Source organism: Oratosquilla oratoria, chromosome 26 (assembly GCF_046742065.1).
Source record: "Oratosquilla oratoria isolate Oo_2021 chromosome 26, ASM4674206v1, whole genome shotgun sequence".
NCBI lineage: Eukaryota > Metazoa > Arthropoda > Malacostraca > Stomatopoda > Squillidae > Oratosquilla > Oratosquilla oratoria.
The window spans coordinates 6481272-6504147 of record NC_134802.1 but is presented as its reverse complement, the minus strand read 5'-3'; the positions used below and the strand labels follow the sequence as shown (position 1 = coordinate 6504147).

The following is a 22876-nucleotide window of genomic DNA, read 5'->3' as shown; positions in this document are numbered from 1 at the left end:
ACTGTCCAGGATGTAACTTTTCACTCCATACTATACTACACATTATGGAAAACTGCATTGTAGACAATCATGTATGCTAGCAACACAATATACACTATAAAGGCTTTGTTCTTTGTGGAAAAGCCCTATCCCATTTGTGGTGTTCCTCAGGGAGAAGGGACTGCTCAGCCAGACAGTCTAAGGAACAACAACAGTAAGTTAGCTTGCCCCAGACATTAAAAAAAAAAAAAAGAAGGTAAAATTAGATAGTCAAACTTTTCTTGTAGAAAGTAGTCCAAAAATTCTGGGTCTAACATATTGTTGTCTTTATGTACTACAACTGTAGCCACTGCCACTAAATCACCACATCGCATACCTGCAATCATACAACAGGTAAGATTTTGGTAGTAGGAGACAGTCAAGTGTGGTATTTAGACAGGGTTTTCTGCGACAAAGATAGGAAACATAGGACGCAGGTGTGTTTCCCCGGCGCGGGCATAGGAAATGTTAGAGATAGGATTGAAGTGTGTCTAGTAGGGGAAGGTAAGGACCCAGTAGTTTGCTTAAGTGCTGGAGGAAATGATATAGGTAAGCTAGGGAGTGAGGAATTATTTGTGCGGTACCGGGATGCGCTAGACAAGATCAGAAATAGGGGAGGTGTTCCTGTAGTATGTGGAATCCTTCTGAGGCGTAGAGTTGGAGGCATGTGGCATTCCAGGGCTATTGCAATGAATTGCAGGCTGGCAAAACATTGTAAGGCCAATGGATGGGCATTTGTCGACAACTGGGACCGCTTTTATGATAAGAATCATCTATACATAAGGGACGGAGTGCACTTGTCTCCCAGAGGATTTCGGCTCCTTGCTGAATCCCTTGAGCGAGAAGTAGGCATCCTACAGGGTTTTTTCGGGTAGATTACGTGGGAGTAGGGGGGGAAGTATCGGAATATAGTTTAGGCAATAGAAACAACTTAGAGGACTGTGTAAAAAATCACCAAAGCAGGTGGAGGGAAGATAAACTTAAAGTTTACTATACAAATAGCAGGAGCATAATTAACAAAATTGATTTGCTGCGAGGTAAAGCATGCGTAGAAAATTTCGATATTATAGCTATTACTGAATCCTGGATCAACATGGCCGATAAACATTTCCTTCTGAAAATCGAAATAGAAGGAAATAAGTTTTTTCATAAGGATAGGGTCGGCAGGAATGGGGGAGGTGTAGCACTTTTCGTTAAAAATACATTAAACTGTATTATCAACAATTCGATTAAGGAAGAGGACTGTACGGAATCTATTTGGGTAGAGATTATAGGCAAGAATAAGAAAGTTATTATTGGCGTCTTGTATAGACCTCCTAACCTCAGCATTGAGCAGACTGATTCCCTGATTCATGAAATTCACAGAGCGCCCCAGTACAAAAACGTTGTAATCATGGGAGATTTTAACTATAGAAACATTGACTGGGAAACTTTAATAGATCATGAAGCGAAGAAATTCCTAGATGTGGTGCAGGATAATTTCCTAAAACAAGTGATTACCGATCCTACGAGGGGACAAAATACCCTGGACTTAATTCTAACAAATAATGAGCACCAAATTAGCAGCGTAATAGTGGGAGATAGTCTAGGCTTTAGCGATCATCAAGAAATAAGATTTGATGTTATTTGGGAAAAATTAAAAAGTACGAATAACGTTCAAGTACCAGACTTCAGGAAAGCAAACTTTGACAATATAAAAACCTATTTGAAATTGAATACGAAAAGCCAGGCGGACGTTTCAGGCATTCTCGATTCTCGTTGCGGGTCTGGTAGTCAGGTCTGGGTCACGGAGGGTAATATGCATACCTTAGGTCAGGTCATTTGGGGGTGAGGGCACTACAGTCAGGTCAAAAATTTAGAAGAAATGTATAACAATCTAACTGATCTAATTATTAATGCACAAAACACATTTATCCCCCTAAAGTCAATACGGAAAAATAGTAATACTCCCAAATGGATGACAGACAGATTGAAACATGAGATCGGAATGAAAAGAGGGCTTTACGTAAAAATAAAAAACGGGGAATCACACCTTAGATCAAGATATAACGAAATGGCAAAGCTGGTTAAAAGGAATACACGTTCAGCGAAACGTAATTATGAAATCAAGGTTGTCAGTCAAGCAAAATCCAACCCAAAGGGTTTCTTTCACCTCTATAGAACAAAAAATAAAGAAAGAATAGGACCAATTAAAAACGATGAAAATGTCATGATAGAATCGGAAGAAAAAATGAGTGAGGAGTTTAACAATTATTTTCTATCGGTGTTTACTAATGAGAGGTTAGATAAAGTACCTGACTGCGATCCGATTTTCAGAGGGGATGAAGAAAGTAGTCTAACTAATATCAGCATTAGTAAAGAAGAAGTAGTCGAGCAGATTGACAGACTTAAAGCTACAAAATCTCCGGGTCCAGACAAAATTTTTCCAAGAATGCTTAAAGAGTGTAAATTTGAAATCTGCGACCAGTTAACTGAAATATTCAATAAATCGGTAGACACTGGTTCTGTTCCAACTGCTTGGAGGCAGGCAAACGTTGTTCCTGTTTTTAAGAAGGGAGATAGATTGTCTATATGCAACTACAGGCCAATCAGTTTGACATCGGTTATAGGAAAAATGCTTGAATCAATAATAGTAAATAGACTCGAAGAACACATTGAAGGGCATAATTTAATTCGTGATTCACAGCATGGTTTCTCCAAGGGTAAGTCATGTGTGACTAATCTTCTATCCTTTTACACTAAAGTATATAAGGCGTCAGACAACAATGAAAATTACGATGTTATTTACCTTGACTTTAGCAAAGCGTTCGACAAAGTGCCACACCAGAGACTACTAAATAAAATCAAAGCCCATGGCATAGGAGGAAAAGTGTTAGAATGGATTAGAGCTTGGATTAGTAACAGAAAACAGCGGGTCACCATAAATGGAATAAAATCTAGGTGGGGCAATGTTACTAGCGGGGTCCCCCAGGGCTCGGTTTTGGGTCCCTTGTTGTTCATTATGTATATAAACGACTTAGACGATGGGTTAAATAGTGATGTTAGTAAGTTTGCGGACGACACTAAAATAGGACGCCTAATTAGGTCAGGAGACGACGCCCAGATTCTGCAGGATGATCTTAATAAACTGTTGACATGGTCGGTGAAATGGCAAATGAACTTCAATATCTCTAAGTGTAGCGTGTTAAACGTAGGGCTACACAACCCCGAAAATAGATACAACTTAGATAACACGTTTTTAGACAAATCTGAGTGCGAGAGGGACTTGGGAGTTCTGGTGAGTCCGGACCTTAAAACCAGGAAGCAGTGCATTACCGCCAGAAATAAAGCTAACAGAGCATTAGGCTTCATTGCTAGGATGGTAACGAATAGAAGTGCAGAGGTAATTATTAAACTCTATCTAGCGATAGTTAGACCCATCCTTGACTATGCGGTACAGTTTTGGTCTCCGTCCTACAGAATGGACATAAATTCACTAGAATCAGTACAGAGAAGAATGACCAAAATGATACAAGGACTCGGAAATTTGCCTTACGAAGAGAGGCTTAGGCACCTAAACTTGCACTCTCTGGAAAGACGCAGAGTGCGGGGTGATCTAATAGAAGTGTTCAAGTGGATCAAAGGCGTGATGCAAACAAGGGTGATGCAAACAAGGTCATCATAATAAAACAACAGGGCAGGACTCGCAGTAATGGGTATAAACTGGACAAATTTAGATTTAAGAAGGAAATAGGCAAGAATTGGTTTACTAATAGGGTGGTCGGTGAGTGGAATAAACTTAGTAACCATGTAGTAAGCGCTGAAACTATCAGTTGTTTTAAAAAACGATTAGACAACTTTATGGATGGGGATGACAGGTGGTGATGGATACGGAGCTGCCTAGTGTAGGCCTTATGGTCTTTTGCAGTCTCCTTTATTCTTATGTTCTTCTTAATTGTCTAGTTGATGTCTAACACCTGCTTGCTATCCATCCTATTCTCATTGACCTTATCTTCTTGATGTGGTTATAGAGACAGTGTCAATTATGTAAAGAAAATGTATATTCTACATATGTTGTTACAATGTAAAACCTGCTTCTTCGTTTGTTACACTGCATGCTGGCCCTCTGGCAGTTAAACACTGAAACACAATACAATTCCCATATAATATACTGGATTGTGAATACAGACTAATATCATTCAACAGAAAATACATATCATTGTAATGTCTTACTTATATTCATCATCTATTCATACATTTGACTAATACAAACCACATATGATATCCATATGATAATCAGCCCACGTGTCAAGGACTTAACAACAAAAATCAACAGGAAAACAAACCTGAAAAACATCTCTAGCAATGACTTTGGAAAACAGGAAGAAACTCTAATAACTTGTAAACAATTCATAAGAACTACCATAGAATATGCCTTCACAGCATGGTTCCCAACAGTTAGCAAATCATACACAAACAATTTCAAACAGCAGAATGGAGCACCAAGAGTATTTAGAAGATGCATCAAGACCACCTATATAAGACAGAATACAGAAATCAAATTCTTTCCATAATAACTTCATATGAAAATGGCAGGGACACAATTCTATGACAGAATCCTTAACAGCACACACCCCTCACATTACATGGCAGATAAATCATTTAAGGAAAAACTGCACTCCAACTTTTAAAGATCAAAGAGAAAGAGGTCACATGATTACAGTATTCAGGTCACTGAAGAAGTAAACTACTGTACATTGACAGAAGAAAACTATTAACCACTTCCATACGGTGACGCCTACGTAGGCGGCATGAGGAGCAAGTGGGTACTCGATGTTGCCGACGTCGCCATCTTGATTATATTTATTGTAATCGTACCTACGTAATTTTCATTCTCTCTAAACTGGTTTCATCAGTTTTCTATGGTTATCAAAATACACGGGTGAAAGAGAACGAATGATTGAGCACTGACTTTATTTTTTATAATGCGATTATTATGACGCAACATCGCACGTCAGGCAGCTAATGCTGCCAGACGTGCGATGTGCCCCGTAGTGAAGAGGTTAAGGCTTTAAGAGGTCATGAGAACAAATTAAGGAAAATTATATGTCTAAACAGTATAAGAAATATTGTTTTTCACTTGGTGCTCCTCCCTTTCCATAAAGTTATCTAACCCTCTCTTAACCCCTTCCATACGGTGCCGCACACGTAGGCGTCATGAGGAGCAAGTGGATTCGCGACGCTGCCATATCGGCGTCTTGATTATATTTATTGTAGCCCCTGTGTTTTTACATTCTTCCAAATGTGCCCTGAATCCCATTCTCTGTGGTTTTCAAAATTCGCGGGTGAAAGAGAGAACGATTGATATAAGCGGTGACTATATTTTATGATGCGAGTATTATTACGACACGTCGTACGGCTGGCATTGGCTGCTGCCCGCGAGATTTAAGTCCGGAGTGAAGTGGTTAAAACAAGCAGTTGTTTCAGTGCTCACTACATGTTTAGTAAGTCTATTCCATTCATTAACCATTCTGTTGGTAAACCAGTTCTTGCCTATTTCCATTTCAACCTAAATTTGTCCATTTTATATCCATTACTATAAGTCCTGCTTTGCTTTCTTAATATGATGACCTAGTCTGCATCGTCCTTGCCCAAACCCTTGACCTATTTGAATACTTCTATTAGATCACCCCCACACTCTTAATCTTTCTTGAGAGTATAAGTTGAGGTGCCCAAGCCTGTCTTTGTGTGGTGAATTTCTAAGCCCTTGTGTCATTTTGGTCAATCTCCTCTGTACTGATTCTAGTGAATTGACATCCCTTTTATAGGATGGAGACCAAAACTATACTTCATAGTCAAGGATGGGTCTATTGCCAAATAGTCTATTGATTACCTCTGCACTTTTGTATATAACTGTCCTAGCAATAAATACTAATGCCCTGTTAGCCCAATTCCTGGCACTAATGCACTGTCTCCAGGATTCAAGGTTTGGATACACTAACACATCTAAGTCCTTTTCATGTTTTCTTTAATATAGCATTATTTAAGTTATACATTTAAGCTGGGTTGTGTAATCCTTTGTTTAATAGTACATACATATACCAAGGCTTTTTCCCCCTTTCAAGGGAGGTAGCCAAAAAGAAAAAGGCATAAAATCATTCCCATCCATTCCATCCCTAAATACACTCCACTCCCCTCCACCCTCCCTCTTATCTTAGCACCTCCTTGATGACTGGTCATCCCTGCACTTTGTCCACTGCCCTGGGTCAGAAGCAGTGTTGCAAGTCACAGCACATCCACAGCAAGGCCACTTCATTAAATCAACGACCCCCCCCCCCTCTACGTCCCCCATGCATAAAAGGAGAAGATGGGGAGAGTTCCCTTCGGGCTGCGTCAAATTTTGCTCTCACATACTACCTCACCCCCCATCCCCCCACCCATTCCACCTCATGCATCACAACATCATCCTTATACAACCATTCTCCATTCACCCCTGTCTTCTGTCCTCTCCCATCCTTCCTCAACAGACATTCCCCTCTTCCCCAAAGCCCCCTTCACCCCATCCATCCACCTCATCCTAGGACATCCCCTCATGTTCACTCCCTCCACATCTGCCTTCCATACCTCTTTTACTAGTCTTTCTTCACTCATTCTTTCCATGTGTCCACACCATCCTAATACTCTTTCATCAACCCTATCTCCCAACTCCCTTTCCATCCCTGTTCTCCTCCTCACCTCCTCATTTCTCACTCTAGCCTAGTAACCCCCATCATACTTCTCAGACACCTCGTCTCAAACGCATTCAAACTCCTCTCATCCTCTCTTATGTTCCATGTTTCTGCCCCATACAGTGCTGTTGGCACAATCAGTCCTTCATACAGTCTCCTCTTAGCATCCATTCCCAAATGTCTATTCCTCATTACACTTTTTAATCCACCAAGGCATTTACTCGCTTCTCTCAATCTACATTCTACCTCCACCTTCACTCCACCTTTTCCTGCCACATTTGCACCCAAGTATCTAAAACTATCCACTTCCTCCAGTCGCTCTCCCTTAATGCTCACTTCCAGTCTGCTGCCACTTTCACCCCTTATACAGCCCATCACCTTACTTTTACCCACATTTATCTTCAACTTTCTTCTATCACACACACTCCCAAACTCTGTCACCAACTTCCTCAATCCCTCCTCCAATCCAGCCACAAGCGCAGTGTTGTCCGCAAACAACAGCTGGCTCACCTCCCACTTTTCTCCATTTTCTTTAACCATCTCCAATCCCTGACCCACTACCCTTGCATTTACCTCTCGCACCACCCCATCCATGTACAAGCTGAACAGCCAGGGCGACATAACGCATCCCTGATGAAGTCCCACCTTTACCTCGAACCATTCACACACTCCATTTCCAATCCTGACACATGCTCTACTACTCTCATAAAAACTCTTGACAGCTCCTAGAAGCTTTCCTCCTATCCCGTATATCTGCAAAACCTCCCACAGTGCCTTCCTGTCTACCCTATCATAAGCCTTTTCCAGATCCATAAAAGCCCAAGAAACATCCTTCCCATTTCCTATAGCTTTCTCACATATGCCTTACCAAAAAAATCTGATCTACACAACCTCTACCCATCCTAAATCCACACTGTTCCTCACCAATTACTCCCTCTCCTCCTCTCCTAATCCTCTCAATCAAGATCCTCCCATAAGCCTTCCCAATTACACTTAACAAGCTAATACCTCTGAAACTACTACATTCACACTTGTCCCCTTTTCCCTTGTAAAGTAGAACTATACAGGCACTCATCCAGTCCTCTGGCACTCTACCCTCTCTCCAGCAAACATTAACCCTTCGATATGATGATGCCTACATAGGCGTCATGAGGAGCAAGTGGGTATGCGATGATGCCAATGTCGGCGTCTTGATTATATATATTGTAGTTGTACCTGCGTGACCCCCATACTCTGTAACCTGGCTTCATCATATTTTCTATGGTTATCCAAATTCACGGGTGAAAGAGAACGAGCAATACAGCGGTAACTTTATTTGTTATAAAGTGAGTATTATGACGCAACATCGCATGTCTGGCAGCTAAAGCTGCCCGCGAGATTTTGGCCAGTCCACCATCACTGTACCTCCTTTTTTTAGACATTCTGCATGGCATCCATCCAGACCAGGTGCCTTACCTGCTTTCATCATCCTAACAACTGCCTTCACTTCATCCTTCCTTATTGCTCCTCCATTTTCCTCACTCATCACGGTCATTTTCTTAGCATTTCCCACTGCAACTATCTTTCCCTCCCTATCCTCTTCACATTTAGCAACTCTAAAATATTCTGCCCATCTTCCCCTAATTGGCCTCTCTTCCATTATCATCTCTTCATCTGCACCTTTTACCTTTTCTTCTCTACTTGATTTGCCTCCTCTTCCTCTCTTAATTTCTTTCCAAAACATATTTTTATTACTTTCAAAATTTTCTGTCATACTCTTACCCCATTTCACATCTGCTCTCCTCTTTGCCTCCTTTACCTTTTTCTTTACTTCTCTTTTCTTTTCTTTGTACCTCTCATATGACTCCCTCATCCTATTTCGTAACCAATCTGTGAAAGCTCACTTCTTCTCTTCTACAACCTTCTTTGTTTCCTCATCCCACCATTCACTACCCTTCCTTCTATTTCCTCCTGTCCTTCTTGTTCCACACACCATCCTTGCACACTTTATGACTCCCTCCTTGAACCATCCCCATTCTTCCTCCACTCCTAGCTCTACTCTATCCTTCACTCCCTCCCACTCCTCTCTCAGCTTCTTTTTGTACTCCTTCTCCTTTTCCTTTTCATTTAAAGAGTTCACTTTGAAATATTAAAGTTCATTAGTCATTTCTCTTACCATGCAAACATTTTATTAAGATCTTCCTTCAGTATCTTAGCACCTTCCCTTAACCTCTTCAGTACGGTTCAAAATCTCGCGGGCAGCATTAGCTGTCAGACGTATGATGTGTCGTAATAATACTCGCATCATAGAATATAGTCACCGCTTATATCGATCGTTCTCTCTTTTACCCGTGAATTTTGATAACCATAGAAAATGTGATGAAGACAGTTTAGAGAGTATGTCATTACGCGGGGGCAACTACAATATATATAATCAAGATGCCGATATGGCAGCCTCGCGTATCCACTTGCTCCTCATGCCGCCTACGTGTACGGCACCGTATGGAAGGGGTTAACCTAATACGGCATCCTATTTTAGAGTCATCCACAAACTTATCAACATCACTATTACCCGGTAACCTCTTCAATATGGGTCAAATATTCACGCACACATTGGGTTGCCAGATGAACAGTGATGCATCACAATATATGTGTTATGGAATATAAAGTTCCCACTGTTATAATTGTTCTCTTTCACCCTCAATAAATACAACCAAATAAAATGTGATGAAGCCTGTTCACAGAATATGAGAGTTATTCATCTACAACTACAAAATAAATATAATTAATATGCTGAAGCCAGCTTCTTCATATACACACTCATGGCTCATGATACCTATGTAGGCATCATCATATTCTAGGGGTTAATGTTATTGTCCAAGTCATAAAGTTCCCACTGTTCTAATTGTTCTCTTTCACCCTGAATTAATATAACCACAGAAAACATGATCAAGCCTGTTCACAGAATATGGAAGTTACTCATCTACAACTACAAAATAAATATAAACAAATTCCAAGAAATCCAGGCTTATGTCAAAAGCGAAAATCTCAATATGTTAGGAATAACTGAGATATGGTTAAATGGTGGAGAGTTTGAAGCTGAATTTAATATTGTGGGATTTAAACACTTTCATCAGGATAGAAACCACAAGAAAGGTGGGGGTGTTCTGTTGTATGTTAAAAGCAATGTCCATGCCTGTGTTTTAGAGAAAGTGAAACAGGATGCATATGATAGTTTGTGGGTAGAATTAACCCAAACAAATGGAAAAAAAATGAATGTAGGTGTGATATATAGACTGAAAACATTATCATTAACAGACAACAAACTGTTTCGAGAACTGTCTAGTTTCTGCAACTGGGACTTGTTGATAATGGATGATTTCAATTTTACTGACATTGATTGGATGACCCTAGAACATGACCATATAGGTAGTCACTTGATAGATTTTCTTGGTGGTAATTACTTAGTTCATGTAAAAGAGCCCACAAGACTTGGAAATTTACTCAATCTATTGATCACTAGCTGCAAAAGCATGATAACTGATGTAGAAGTTGGTGAAACTATTGCAAGTAGTGATCACAACTTAGATTCAAACTGCTAAAAAAAATTAGAATGGATAATTGTGTATCTAAAATACCCAATTTCAGTAAAGTTCAGTTCATAGGACTACATCAGGAGCTTCAGCTTACAGATTGGGAGGCTAAATTAAGCAAAAGACCTGTAGATCAGATGTGGGAAACATTTCAAAATACACTTACTAAGATGATTCATACCTACATCCCATTTAAGGAGAGATGCCCCCCAAATCAGGCTCACCCAAAATGGCTTGACAAAGAAACTGAAAAAGGTATTGCTAAAAAGAGACAGGCTTATAAGAAATACAAGTGCTTGGGTGCACGCAATGACTATGAAAGTTATGTAATAATACAGAGAGATTTAAAAAAGGTGATAAAAAAATGAAAATGACAATATGAAATGAATATCGCTGATAAATCCAAAGAGAATCCCAAAGAATTCTATAGTTATAATAGAGATAAAAAGGTTATTAGGAATCATATTGGCCCACTATTATCTGCTGATGGTCAACTTTAATATTCAAATGAAGGAATGTGTGATATTTTAAACAACTGTTTTAACACAAAACACCTCAAAGTGAACTCCAAATTGAAACCTGTGAAATGTGTAGGGTGAACATACTACAGTAAATATAACAAAAGAAAAAATTAAAAGGTGTATAGAAAAATTCAAAGTTAATAAAACACCAGGGCCTGATGGTTGGCATCCAAGAATCTTATAGGAAATGAAAAATGAGATTGTTCCATTAGAAGTTATTTTCAAGAAATCAGTCATATCCAGAGATGTCCCAAAAGAATGGTAGCTAGCTAACATTACTCCCATATGCAAAAAAGGTGACAAAAATAAACCAGTTAACTACAGGCCTATAAGCTTGACTTCAATCTTAGGAAAAATGATTGAAACTATCATCAGAGATGCTATCAAACATCATTTAGAAAGTAATTGTTTGATAAATGATAGCCACCATGGATTTGGACCGAAACATTCTTGCATGACTTGAATTCTACAACACAGTCATCTCGAATTATGACAAAAGAAAAAATATAGATTTAATATGTCTAGTTTTTGCAAAAGCTTTTGATACTGTCCCCCACGAAAGACTACTTACTAAATTAGCTTAACATGGAATAAGTGATAGCCTATTAAGTTGGAATAGTAATTGGTTGAATGATTGAAAATGGAGAGTTGTTCTAAATGGCAAAACTTCTAGATAGAAAAATGTGAGTGGAGTTGCTCAGGGTTCCGTTCTTGGGCCACTTCTACTCTTAGTATATATAAATGATGTAGATCACGGACTAAAATCAACTGTCTCCAATTTTGCTGATGAAACAGAACTGTACGGAATGGCAAATAATCACTTAAACCAATTAGATATTCAAGAAGATTTAGAAAAACCACAGCAATGGTCTGAAAAGTGGCTAATGAAATTAAACACAAGTAAATGCAAGGTTATGCACATAGTAAAAATAACAGTATGATTACAAGTTATTTGGAAATTCATAAAAAGTGGATAGTGAAAAGGATCTCTGCATAATTATCAGTAATAGTAATAATCTCAAATCATCTAAGCAGTGTATTTCAATCTCTGAGAAAAAAAATTCTAGGACTGATTGCATGATCTTTTGATTTAAAAAATTTATCTCATTAATAAGCTATATAAATCGTTAATTCATTCACATTTGGCATATGCTGTTTCCATAGGGTCACTTAATCTCATTGAAGACATTGACAGATTGGAAAAAGTACAACAGCGAGCCACGAAACTGATTCCAAATATCAAAAATAAATCATACAAAAATCGATTAAAATATATGAATCTGTTTTCCCTAAAAAAGTGTAGACTCAGGGGTGACTTGATACAGGTCTTTAATATTCTAAAGGGAATTGACAAGATCCAAAGTGACAAAATTGTCACAATGAATGAGAATATGATAAATAATGGTCTCAAACTGTCCGGAAATAGATTTGATTTGGAAGTGGGTAGAAACAACTTCGCCAACTGTGTAGTTAATGAATGGAATAAACATCCTACAGAGGCAGTGCAATGTAGTTCAGTTCAAAACTTTAAGATTTGTTTAGATAAACACCTAAGCAAGATGCTGTAATGTGTGCCATTTATTTTATATTTATTTCTCCTTCCTGCTTATTATTTCCATCCAAATTGATTCCATGCCCATCTCACCATTAATTGAGTTGTTGATAAGGCATTTACCTGTGCTTTTAAGGAAAAGTGCTACACCTTCCCCCTTCCTGCCTTTCTTGTCCTGGTGAAGGAGTCTGTATCTCAAAATGTGGACAGAAATGTCTTACCGTCATATTGATCCAAGATTCAGTAAGAATTATCAAATCCTACACAAGCATTACTTCACAATAAATTATTCTATTCATCTTCTACTCTGCATATAGTAAGCATTGAGTTTATTCTCCCTCCCCCTGTTTATGTGATTCTAAGCTGTTTTTCATGTCTAAACTATTTTTCAATATATTTTCCTTGACCTGGTCATTTGGTCCTTCATAGACATTTGGTCTCTCATATGGTCTCTTATGGACATATGGTCTCTTATGGACATATGGTCTCTTATGGACATATGGTCTCTTATGGACATATGGTCTCTTATGGACATATGGTCTCTTATGGACATATGGTCCTTCTCAGGCATGTGGTCCCTCTTGGACATTTACTCCCTCACAGATATTTTGTCTCTGTTATTATGTCCTACACTGGCCATTTGTTGTTTATTGACTTTCTATCCGATGCTGACATTTTGTTCTTCACTGTCATCATGTTCTACAACATTTTGTCTTCCACGGACATAATGTCCTAAACTCATTATATCCTACAGTGACATTTTGTTGTACACTGACATATTGTTCTACATTAACCCCTTCCATACGGTGCCGCACACGTAGGCGTCATGAGGAGCAAGTGGATTCGCGACGCTACCATATCGGCGTCTTGATTATATTTATTGTAGTCGCCCCTGTGTTTTTACATTCTCCTTAATCTGCTCTTAATCCCATTATCTGTGGTTTTCAAAATTCACGGGTGAAAGAGAGAACGATCAATATAAGCCGTGACTATATTTTATGATGCGAGTATTATTATGACACGTCGTACGGCTGGCATTGGCTGCTGCCCGCGAGATTTAAGTCCCGTAGTGAAGTGGTTAACATTTTGATCTGCTAATATATATCCATTATACTCTGTTTTCCTCACCCTTTGAGTTTCTACCCTAAAAAAGGATCTAGTTCATTACAGACCCCTACTTGGAGATCTGTAAGATGTTCTTTGCCTCTCCGAGTAAGGTGGATCCTGATAGAAGCTGAGACACCAAGGATGAACAAAGCAGTGTTCCAGCTATTTGCACAACTGTAATATCCTTTCATTGATTCCTAAGGCGCTACTTTACCAACACAAGCCAACGGAGATCTCCAGAATGATTCCATAGACCACATGGCAGCACCCACAGTCCTTCATCTCCTGAAGGAAGACCTTGTAATTCTGAACAAATTCCTTTGACTTCACCAAACTCACATTGTTAACATCTTGTATGAACAACTGTAAACATGTTCATTTGCCTTTGTTCCGTGATGGTTTGGGAACTACTGGCAATTCCATGGCCTAGTTGACATACAAGGTTGCAATATTGCTTTGTCACCCATTGTAGAATGCTGTCGTAACCTACAAAGGATTACAGAGGTGGAGCATGCCGACAGGAGACCTTTTGGTCCATATCTAAGTCGGATGCGAAAAAAAAATCAATAATAATAATAAAACAGTAAATAAAAGCCATAATAATGTACATACATACATATACCAAGGCTTTTTCCCCCTTTCAAGGGAGGTAGCCAAAAAGGGAAAGGCACAAAAACACCCCCACCCATTTCATCCCCAAATACACTCCACACCCCTCCCACCCTCCCTCTCATCTGAGCACCTCCTGGATGACGGGTCATCCCTGCACCTTGCCCACCGCCCCGGGTCAGAAGCAGTGTCGCAAGACACAGCATATCCACAGCAAGGCCGCTTCATTTAATCGGCGACCCCCCCCTCTCCGTCCCCCCTTGCATATAAGGAGAGGACGGGGAGAAATCCCTTCGGATAATAATGTAAATAACAAATAAAACGCATAAGTATAGTTAAATAATAAACAGGTAAATAGTAAATAATAATAAATTGACATATAACTAATAATAAATAAAAATCAGACAGACAAATGATAACAAAACAAAAACAAATAATATAAAATGAATTATAATCATTACAGCATCTTGCCCAGGTGTTTATCTAAATGATTCTTAAAGCTTCGAACTGAACTACATTGCACTACCTGTGCAGGAAGCCTATTCCATTCATTAACTACATGGTTGGCAAAGTTGTTTCTACCTACTTCCAAGTTGAATCTATTTCCGGACAGTTTGAGACCATTGTTTCTTGTCTGATTCTCATTCAATGTGAAAACTTTGTCACTTTTGATGTTGTCAAGTCACCTCTGAGTCTACGCTTTTTTAGGGAAAACAGATTCATATGTTTTAGTCGACTTTCGTATGATTTATTTTTTATATTTGGAATCAGTTTTGTGGCTCGCCGTTGTACTTTTTCCAGTCTGTCAATGTCTTTAATGAGATTCGGTGACCATACGGAAACAGCATATTCCAAATGTGGACGAACTAACGATTTATATAGCTTGTTAATGAGTGATGGACTTTTGAAATCAAAAGATCGCGCAATCAGTCCTAGAATCTTATTTGCTTTCTCAGAGGCTGAAATACACTGCTTGGATGATTTGAAGTCGTTACTGATAATTACGCTGAGATCTTTTTCATTATCCACTTTTGTTAACGAATTTCCAAATAACTTGTAATCGTACTTACTGTTATTTTTACCTATGTGCATTACCTTGCATTTACTTATGTTAAATTTCATTAGCCACTTTTCAGACCATTGCTGTAATTGATCTAAATCTTCTTGAATATCTAATTGGTTTGAGTGATCATTTGCCACTCCACACAGTTTTGTATCATCAGCAAATTTGGAAACAGTGGATTTTAGTCCATGGTCTATATCATTTATATATACTATGAATAGAAGTGGCCCAAGAACGGAACCCTGAGGAACTCCACTTGTAACATTTTTCCATCCAGAAGTTTTTCCATTTAAAACAACTCTGTTTTCAACCATTCAACCAATTACTAGTCCAACCTAATAGACTACCACTTATTCCGTGTAAAACTAATTTAGTAAGTAGTCGTTTGTGTGGGATGGTATCAAAAGCTTTTGCAAAGTCTAGATATATTAACCTCTTTAGTACGGGCCTTAAATCACGCAGGCAGCAGCCACTGCCAGCCGTACAACGTGTCGTAATAATACTCGCATCATAAAATATAGTCACCTCTTATATCGATCGTTCTCTCCTTCACCCGTGAATTTTGATAACCATAGAAAATGTGATTAAAGACAGTTTAGAGAGTATGTAAAAACGCAAGGGCAACTACAATAAATATAATCAAGACGCCGATATGGCAGCCTCGCATATCCACTTGCTCCTCATGCTGCCTACGTATGCGGCACCGTATGGAAGGGGTTAAATCTATATTGTTTCTTTTGTCATAATTCAAGAAAACTGTGTTGTAGAATTCGAGTAAGTCACGCAAGAACGTTTCCATCTGAAACCATGCTGGCTATCATTTATCAAACGGTTACTTTCTAAATGATGTTCGATAGCATCTCTGATGATAGTTTCCATTATTTTTCCTACGATTGAAGTCAAACTTATAGGCCTATAGTTATTCGGCTTCTTTTTGCCACCTTTTTTGAATATAGGAGTAACGTTAGCTAGCTTCCATTCTCTTGGGACATCTCCGGATATGATGGATTTCTTGAAAATAATTTCTAATGGAACAACAATCTCATTTTTCATTTCCTTTAAGATCCTTGGATGCCAACCGTCAGGCCCTGGTGTTTTATTAACTTTGAGTTTATCTATTCACCTTTTAATTTTTTCTTTTGTTATATTTACCGTAGTAAGTTTACCCTAGACTTTTCACAGGTTTCAGTTTGGAGTTCACTTTGAGGTGTTTTGTTTACAAATACCGAGCTAGAATAATTAAGATATTACACATTCCTTCATTTGAATATTCAAGTTGACCGTCAACAGATAATAGTGGACCAATGTGATTCCTAACAACCTTTTTATCTCTAATGTAACTATAGAATTCTTTGGGATTCTCTTTGGATTTATCAGCGATGTTCATTTCGTATTATTGTTTTCTTTTTCTAATTGTCTTTTTTAAATCTCTCTGTATTGATACATAACTTTCATAGTCATTAGATGCACCCGAGCACTTATATTTTTTATAAGCCGTTTTAGCATTAGTTTTTTAGTTTCTTTGTTGAGCCACTTTGGGCGAGCCTGATTGGGGGACGTCTGTCCTTAAAAGGAATGTAAGTTTGAATCATCTTAGTGAGCGTATTTTGAAATATTTCCCACATCTTATCTACAGGTCTTTCGTTTAATTTTGCCTCCCAATCTGTAAGCTGAAGCTCCTGACGTAGTCCTATGAACTGAGCTTTACTGAAATCGGGTATTTTAGAAACACAAGTATCTATTCTAAAATTGTTCAGGAGTTTGAATCTAAGTTGTGATCGCTATTTGCAACAGATTCACCGACTTCTACATCAGTTACCATGCTTTTGCGACTAGTGATCAATAGATCGAGTAAGTTTCCATATCTTGTGGGCTCTTTTACATGTTGAATTATGTAATTGTCACCAAGAAAATCAATCAAGCGATTACCTATATGGCCATGTTCAAGGGTCATCCAATCAATGTCAGTAAAATTGAAATCACCCATTATCAATAAATCCCAGTTGCAGAAACTAGACAGTTCTTGAAATAACAGTTTGTCGTCTGCTAATGATAATGTCTTTGGCCTATATATTACACCTATATTAATTTTTTGTCCATTTGATTGGGTTAACTCAACCCACAAACTATCATATGTATCCTGTTTCACTTTCTCTAAAACACCATCTATTGATATTGGACAAGGGCTATACAATTACTGGATAAGAAACAGGGACAAAAAGCAGGGAAGGGGAATCGTGTTCTTGGCCAAGAAAGACCTAAACGTGACAAAAATTGCAGAGGGCAAAGGTAATGTTGAACTGATCATGATAAAAGTCGAAGGCAAGAATATGAAAAGTAGAAAATATGTGGTGACCTATGTGCCCCCAAGAACGAATGCTTGGAAAGAAAACGAACACACAAAAATGCTAGAAGATACAAGAAAATCACTAAATGAGATACTAATGGGTAAGGGTAACCTAGTAATTATGGGAGACTTCAATTGCAAAGAAATTTGTTGGGACAACATGACAGTACGAGGAGATGACGTGTGGGGCAATGTACTGCTAGACATGACCATGAAGTACACAATGACCCAGTGGGTCAGTGAAAACACAAGGTACAGAAACAATGAAGAGCCATCAAAACTAGATTTAATATTTACAACGGAACCTGAAATAGTGGACAAAGTCCACTACAAGACACCAATTGGAAAGAGTGACCATGTACTCATCGAAACTGTACTAAAGGAAGAAATAGAGATGAAGAGGAGCAAAAATCATAGGAAAGGAAGATTGATGTACAACAAAACAGACTTTGCAAAACTAAAGACGTTCTTCCAGAATGCAAACTGAGAAAAATTCTATATGGAAGAGACAACAGTGGAAGAGAAATGGAACATACTGTTGGCTAATTACAATGAAGGGGTAAACAGGCATGTACCAAGACAAAAGCAAGAGAGTACATTAAATGTTGGTTCAACAAAAGATGCAGTGAGGCAAAAGACAGAAGGGACAAAGCTTGGAAAAGGTGGAGAAAAGACAAAAAACGAAGCAAATGGCAAATTTATATAAACTATAGAAATGAGTATGTTAATGTGAGCAGAGAGGAGAAAAGGAACCATGAGAAGGATATTATAGATAAATGCAAAGATCAGCCCAAGCTATTCTACCGGTATGTAAATGGTAAACTTAAAACCAAACAGGAACTAGTGAAACTACGCCAAGGAAATATAGAATACACAGAAGAAATAGAGGTGGCCGAAATCTGTCTTCACCAGAGAGAAAATACAAAATTGGGACGTAGATAATTACAAACATTCTCCCCACATGAGTGAATTTACAACATCACAAAAAGAAATATCAGAACATCTATCAAAACTGGACGTCAGAAAATCACATGGCCCGGATGGAATTGCAAATTGGATTCTAAAATAATGCAAAGAAGAACTAACAGACAAAATACACATCATAATAAATAGCTCACTCAAGGAAGGAAAGATACCTAATGACTGGAAAAATGCTAACATTGTACCAATATATAAAGGAGGAAACAAGGAAGAACCCACCAACTATAGACCAGTATCACTAACAAGCACTATAGCCAAAATTTGTGAGAAAATCATCAAGAATAGATGGGTAAAACACCTGGAAGATAACATATTAAACCCAAGACAATTCGGGTTCAGACAAGGTAGATCATGCACCACAAACTTGATATGCTTCTACTCAAGACTAATAGACATAGTGCAAGAAAGAAACAGATGGGCTAATTGTGCATTCCTAGACTTGCAAAAAGCATTTGACAAAATACCACACAGAAAACTACTAAAAAACTGGAACACATAGGAGGAATACGAGGGAATCAACTAAAATGGATGGAGGACTTCCTGACTGGAAGAAAGATGAGAGTAGTACTCAGAGAAAAATATTCAGATTGGAAAGAGGTGATCAGTGGAGTACCGCAAGGATCTGTACTGGCTCCAATAATGTTTGCTATCTATATGAATGATATGGACGAGGGCGTGAACTGTTACATGAGCTTCTTTGCTGATGACGCCAAACTGTTAAGGAAAGTAGAAACTGATAAGGACTGTGAAGCACTGCAAGAAGATCTGAATAGGGTATGGAACTGGAGTCAGAAATGGGAAGTGGTAATACTAAGAAGTGTAGCATAATGGAGTTTGGAAAAAGCAAAAACAGAATATCAAGAAAATATACAATTGGAACCAAGGAAGTAAAGAAAGTAGGATCTGAAAAAGACTTGGGAGTTATCACAAACAACTTGTCCTATGATACACAGATTAACAAAATTGTCGGGGAGACTTACAACTTGCTAAGATCAATAAAAGTGGCTTTTGCTTACCTGGACGAAGACATGATAAAAAAAATATTGGTTACATTGATAAGGCCTAGACTAGAGTATGCGGCAACATTGTGGTCCCCCAGTACCAAAAAGAACATAAACAAAATAGAAAGAATCCAAAGAGCAGCTACAAAAATGGCACCTGCACTTGCAAACCTATCATACGAGGAGAGATTGGCTAAACTGGAGCTACCGACACTGGAGCAAAGAAGAGAGAGAGGAGACCTACTGACCATCTACAGAATCATGAAAGGCACAGAGATACTTGATAGAGAAGAATTACTAAAGTGGGACAAGAGAAACACAAGAGGACATGGAAGGAAATTAAGAAAACATAGCTATAGAAGAGAACTGAAGAAAAACAGTTTTCCACATAGAGTTTTAGACACTTGGAACAAACTGGATAATGAAATAGTAAGCGCAAAAACCATTCACGAGTTTAAAAGCAAACTAGACACTGAGAGATACAATGGCGGGACAACACGAGCATAGCTCCCCTTCCCGCAAAATACAACTAGGTAAATACAAGCATGAACATTGTTTTTAACATACAATAGAACACCCCCACCTTTCTTGTGGTTTCTATCCTGATGAAAGTGTTTAAATCCCGTAATATTAAATTCAGCTTCGAACTCTGTACCATTTAACCATGTCTCAGTTATTCCTATCATATCGAGATTTTCGCTTTTGACATACGCCAGTATTTCTTACCATACGCCAGTATTTCTTACCATGGAGTCTCCAACCACCAAGAACACTTGATGTTCAGCCATCTCATCCCCCAGCAGAGCAAAATTATTGGCAAGAGATAGTGGTAGCTTTGTAGGACACCTGTTCAACAAGTGCTTGCTTGATGAATGGAATCCCATGGAGCACCATATACTGATGGCAATGACAAAAGTAGAAGAGGTGACTGCTCTAAGGATTGTGGAAAGGATTCACCCCTCTCACAGAGCACTCTCTTGTGAAGTTGAATCTTTCCACATCTGAGACAGTCCTTCAGCTGCACACAACTGTTACAAGCCATTTTGCATGCAAAAGAGATCCTGGGGCAATGAATTCATTGATATGAATGGATCTGGCCCATATATGGTGTTACCATCATTTTGATTTCATGTATCCAACCTTTAATTATTTAAATTGTGTACATGTAGCTGCTTGCTTTGGATAATAAATCACCATTTGGTTAGGGTAATACCGTATTTTTCGGACTATAAGGCGCGGGCAAAATCCTTAAAATCGGCCAAAATCGTGAGGTGCGCCTTATGTGTGGATTCAGTGCAAAAAAATGCCTCGGACAATGATATACTATTTTGACACGTTTCGTAGCTAGCCTGCCAACAGCAACAGTGCATAGTCCTAGCAAAAGTTACAACCAAGTTATAACCAAGATGCATGTATCTTGACAAGAAAATTGCGAAAACTTTGACAGTTTTCGAGTCCATGCCACCGCATTTATTCACGCTATCATGGCTATGACATGATAGCGTCCATAACACAGACAGCCATTTTGCATTGGTCTAGTCTCGCTCCACTCAGACTGTAGTCATTTGGGTATTCTTTTAGTTTCGACCATGGGCGCAATATAGCAATAAAAAATTAATTATTAATTTTGTAAATTGAAATGTATCAACGTAATATGCAATTTTGTGGGCGGAAATGAAAATAAAAAATGCCTTGCTACAAGCAAATATGCTAATGAACGAAGTCGGTAGCATAGGATCGGGACGCCATCTTGTCTCGGTACTTCTGACAGTACCTCGCCAGGTAAATTTTCTTGAAGGAATATGGAGAGGAGATACATGCATTCCTTCAAGCTGCAAGAACTTTGTATACCCCGCAAGGTGAGAGAGTGGTTGAAAAGCCCGCCAACGTCTCTCACGACGACGACAACGAGGACGATCCGGATGACATTTAATTTGCAGTTAATGATTTATTAAACACAGGTTAGGTTAAGTTAGACGAATTTATCATACCGACATCCATTCGATGTCGGCATCTATCATAACAAACATGGCATACCATTCGTCCGACACAACTTCGTTACTTACGAAATTTGTTTAAGCACCTTTTTTGTTTTTTATTTCTGCTCACAAAATTGCATATTACGTTGATATATTATAATTCAAAAAATTAATAATTAATCTTCTATTACTGTATTGCGCCCATGGTCGAAACTAAAAATTTATCTTCATTTGTAATCCTGTGTTTTTAAGTGAATATAGAATTCTGGGAATAAAACTGCTAATGTTGGTTTAATTCCCCACAATTCCCATAACGTGTTTATGTTGTTTTTTAGGGGCATTGGCAGGGCAGACCGTCCATGGAGGTGGTCTGATTTCACTGACCAAAAAAAATATATATATATCATTATTTTTGTAATTTTGCTAAATCCCAACCGATTTTTCTCATTCAACAACGAAAATGTTCAGTTCTGAAAGCACTCGCATATGCATGATTATACGATGACGAGACCAGGTGTGCCTTATGTAAGGATGGGGAATAGCAAATTACAGGTGCGCCTTATGTAAGGACGGGGAATAGCAAATTACAGGTGCGCCTTATGTAAGGACGGGGAATAGCAAATTACAGGTGTGCCTTATGGTAAGAAGTGCCTTATGGTCCAAAAAATACGGTGCTTCTTAGAGGCTGAAATTGTTAATTATACAATATTTTCAGATTGTCAAGTGCAAGACATGTGAATTCAACAAAGCCAGCAGACCAAACCAGAGATTTTTCCGTGTAACTGAACCATGGGAGGTAAGAATGAGAATATGTGAACAAATATTGTGGTATTGTAGTTCCATGTTTTATAAAGAATATTTCTTTCTTAAAAAGTAACTTGTTGAGAAATATAAGTAATGTGAAAATGGTTTTCACATGTTAATTCCACTTTTATACAGATAATTTTTTTCTTAAAAACTAGTTCGTCCAGAACTATTAATGTAGAAATTAAGGGTTTTCATTTGGTGATGAAAAAAGAACTTTATCATTATGCACTATTTGTATGGTAAAAATATTGTATGTTGCTATGGTGTGTTGGGCTTCACTCTTCTCCTGTAATTATGAAGGCCAAGGTAAGCAAGTATTACTTTTTTTTTGGGGGGGGGCATGATAGGAATGCATTGATCTAATTTTACAGTTGTAACATACAGGAAAGGAGCTTGTTTTCATGACACCAGAATTACTAAAGAAACTGCATGCTGGGACTGCTGCCAGTGAACCTGTACCCCAGAAATATTGAGTTCAAACAATTGTAATTATAATTTCTCAAATTGTCAAAGACATTGTTGTGTAGAGCATGCCAATACTAATGTTGCAGAGGATGAAAAGGGATATCCATATTGCATCTAAGTTTCATTGCCCTGTATGCATCAGGACTG

General features: G+C 38.4%; 1 protein-coding gene across 11 annotated transcripts in view; it reads left to right on the top strand.

Moving 5' to 3' along the window:
* Window positions 1-22876, top strand: part of LOC143039374 (uncharacterized) — a 1426499-nt gene that overhangs the window by 1269924 nt on the left and 133699 nt on the right. For all 11 annotated transcript variants that reach the window (XM_076209287.1, XM_076209284.1, XM_076209291.1 and 8 more), the window contains one exon: window positions 22173-22253. In XM_076209287.1, the coding sequence (XP_076065402.1) occupies window positions 22173-22253 (81 nt within the window). The remainder of the gene's footprint in view (window positions 1-22172; window positions 22254-22876) is intronic.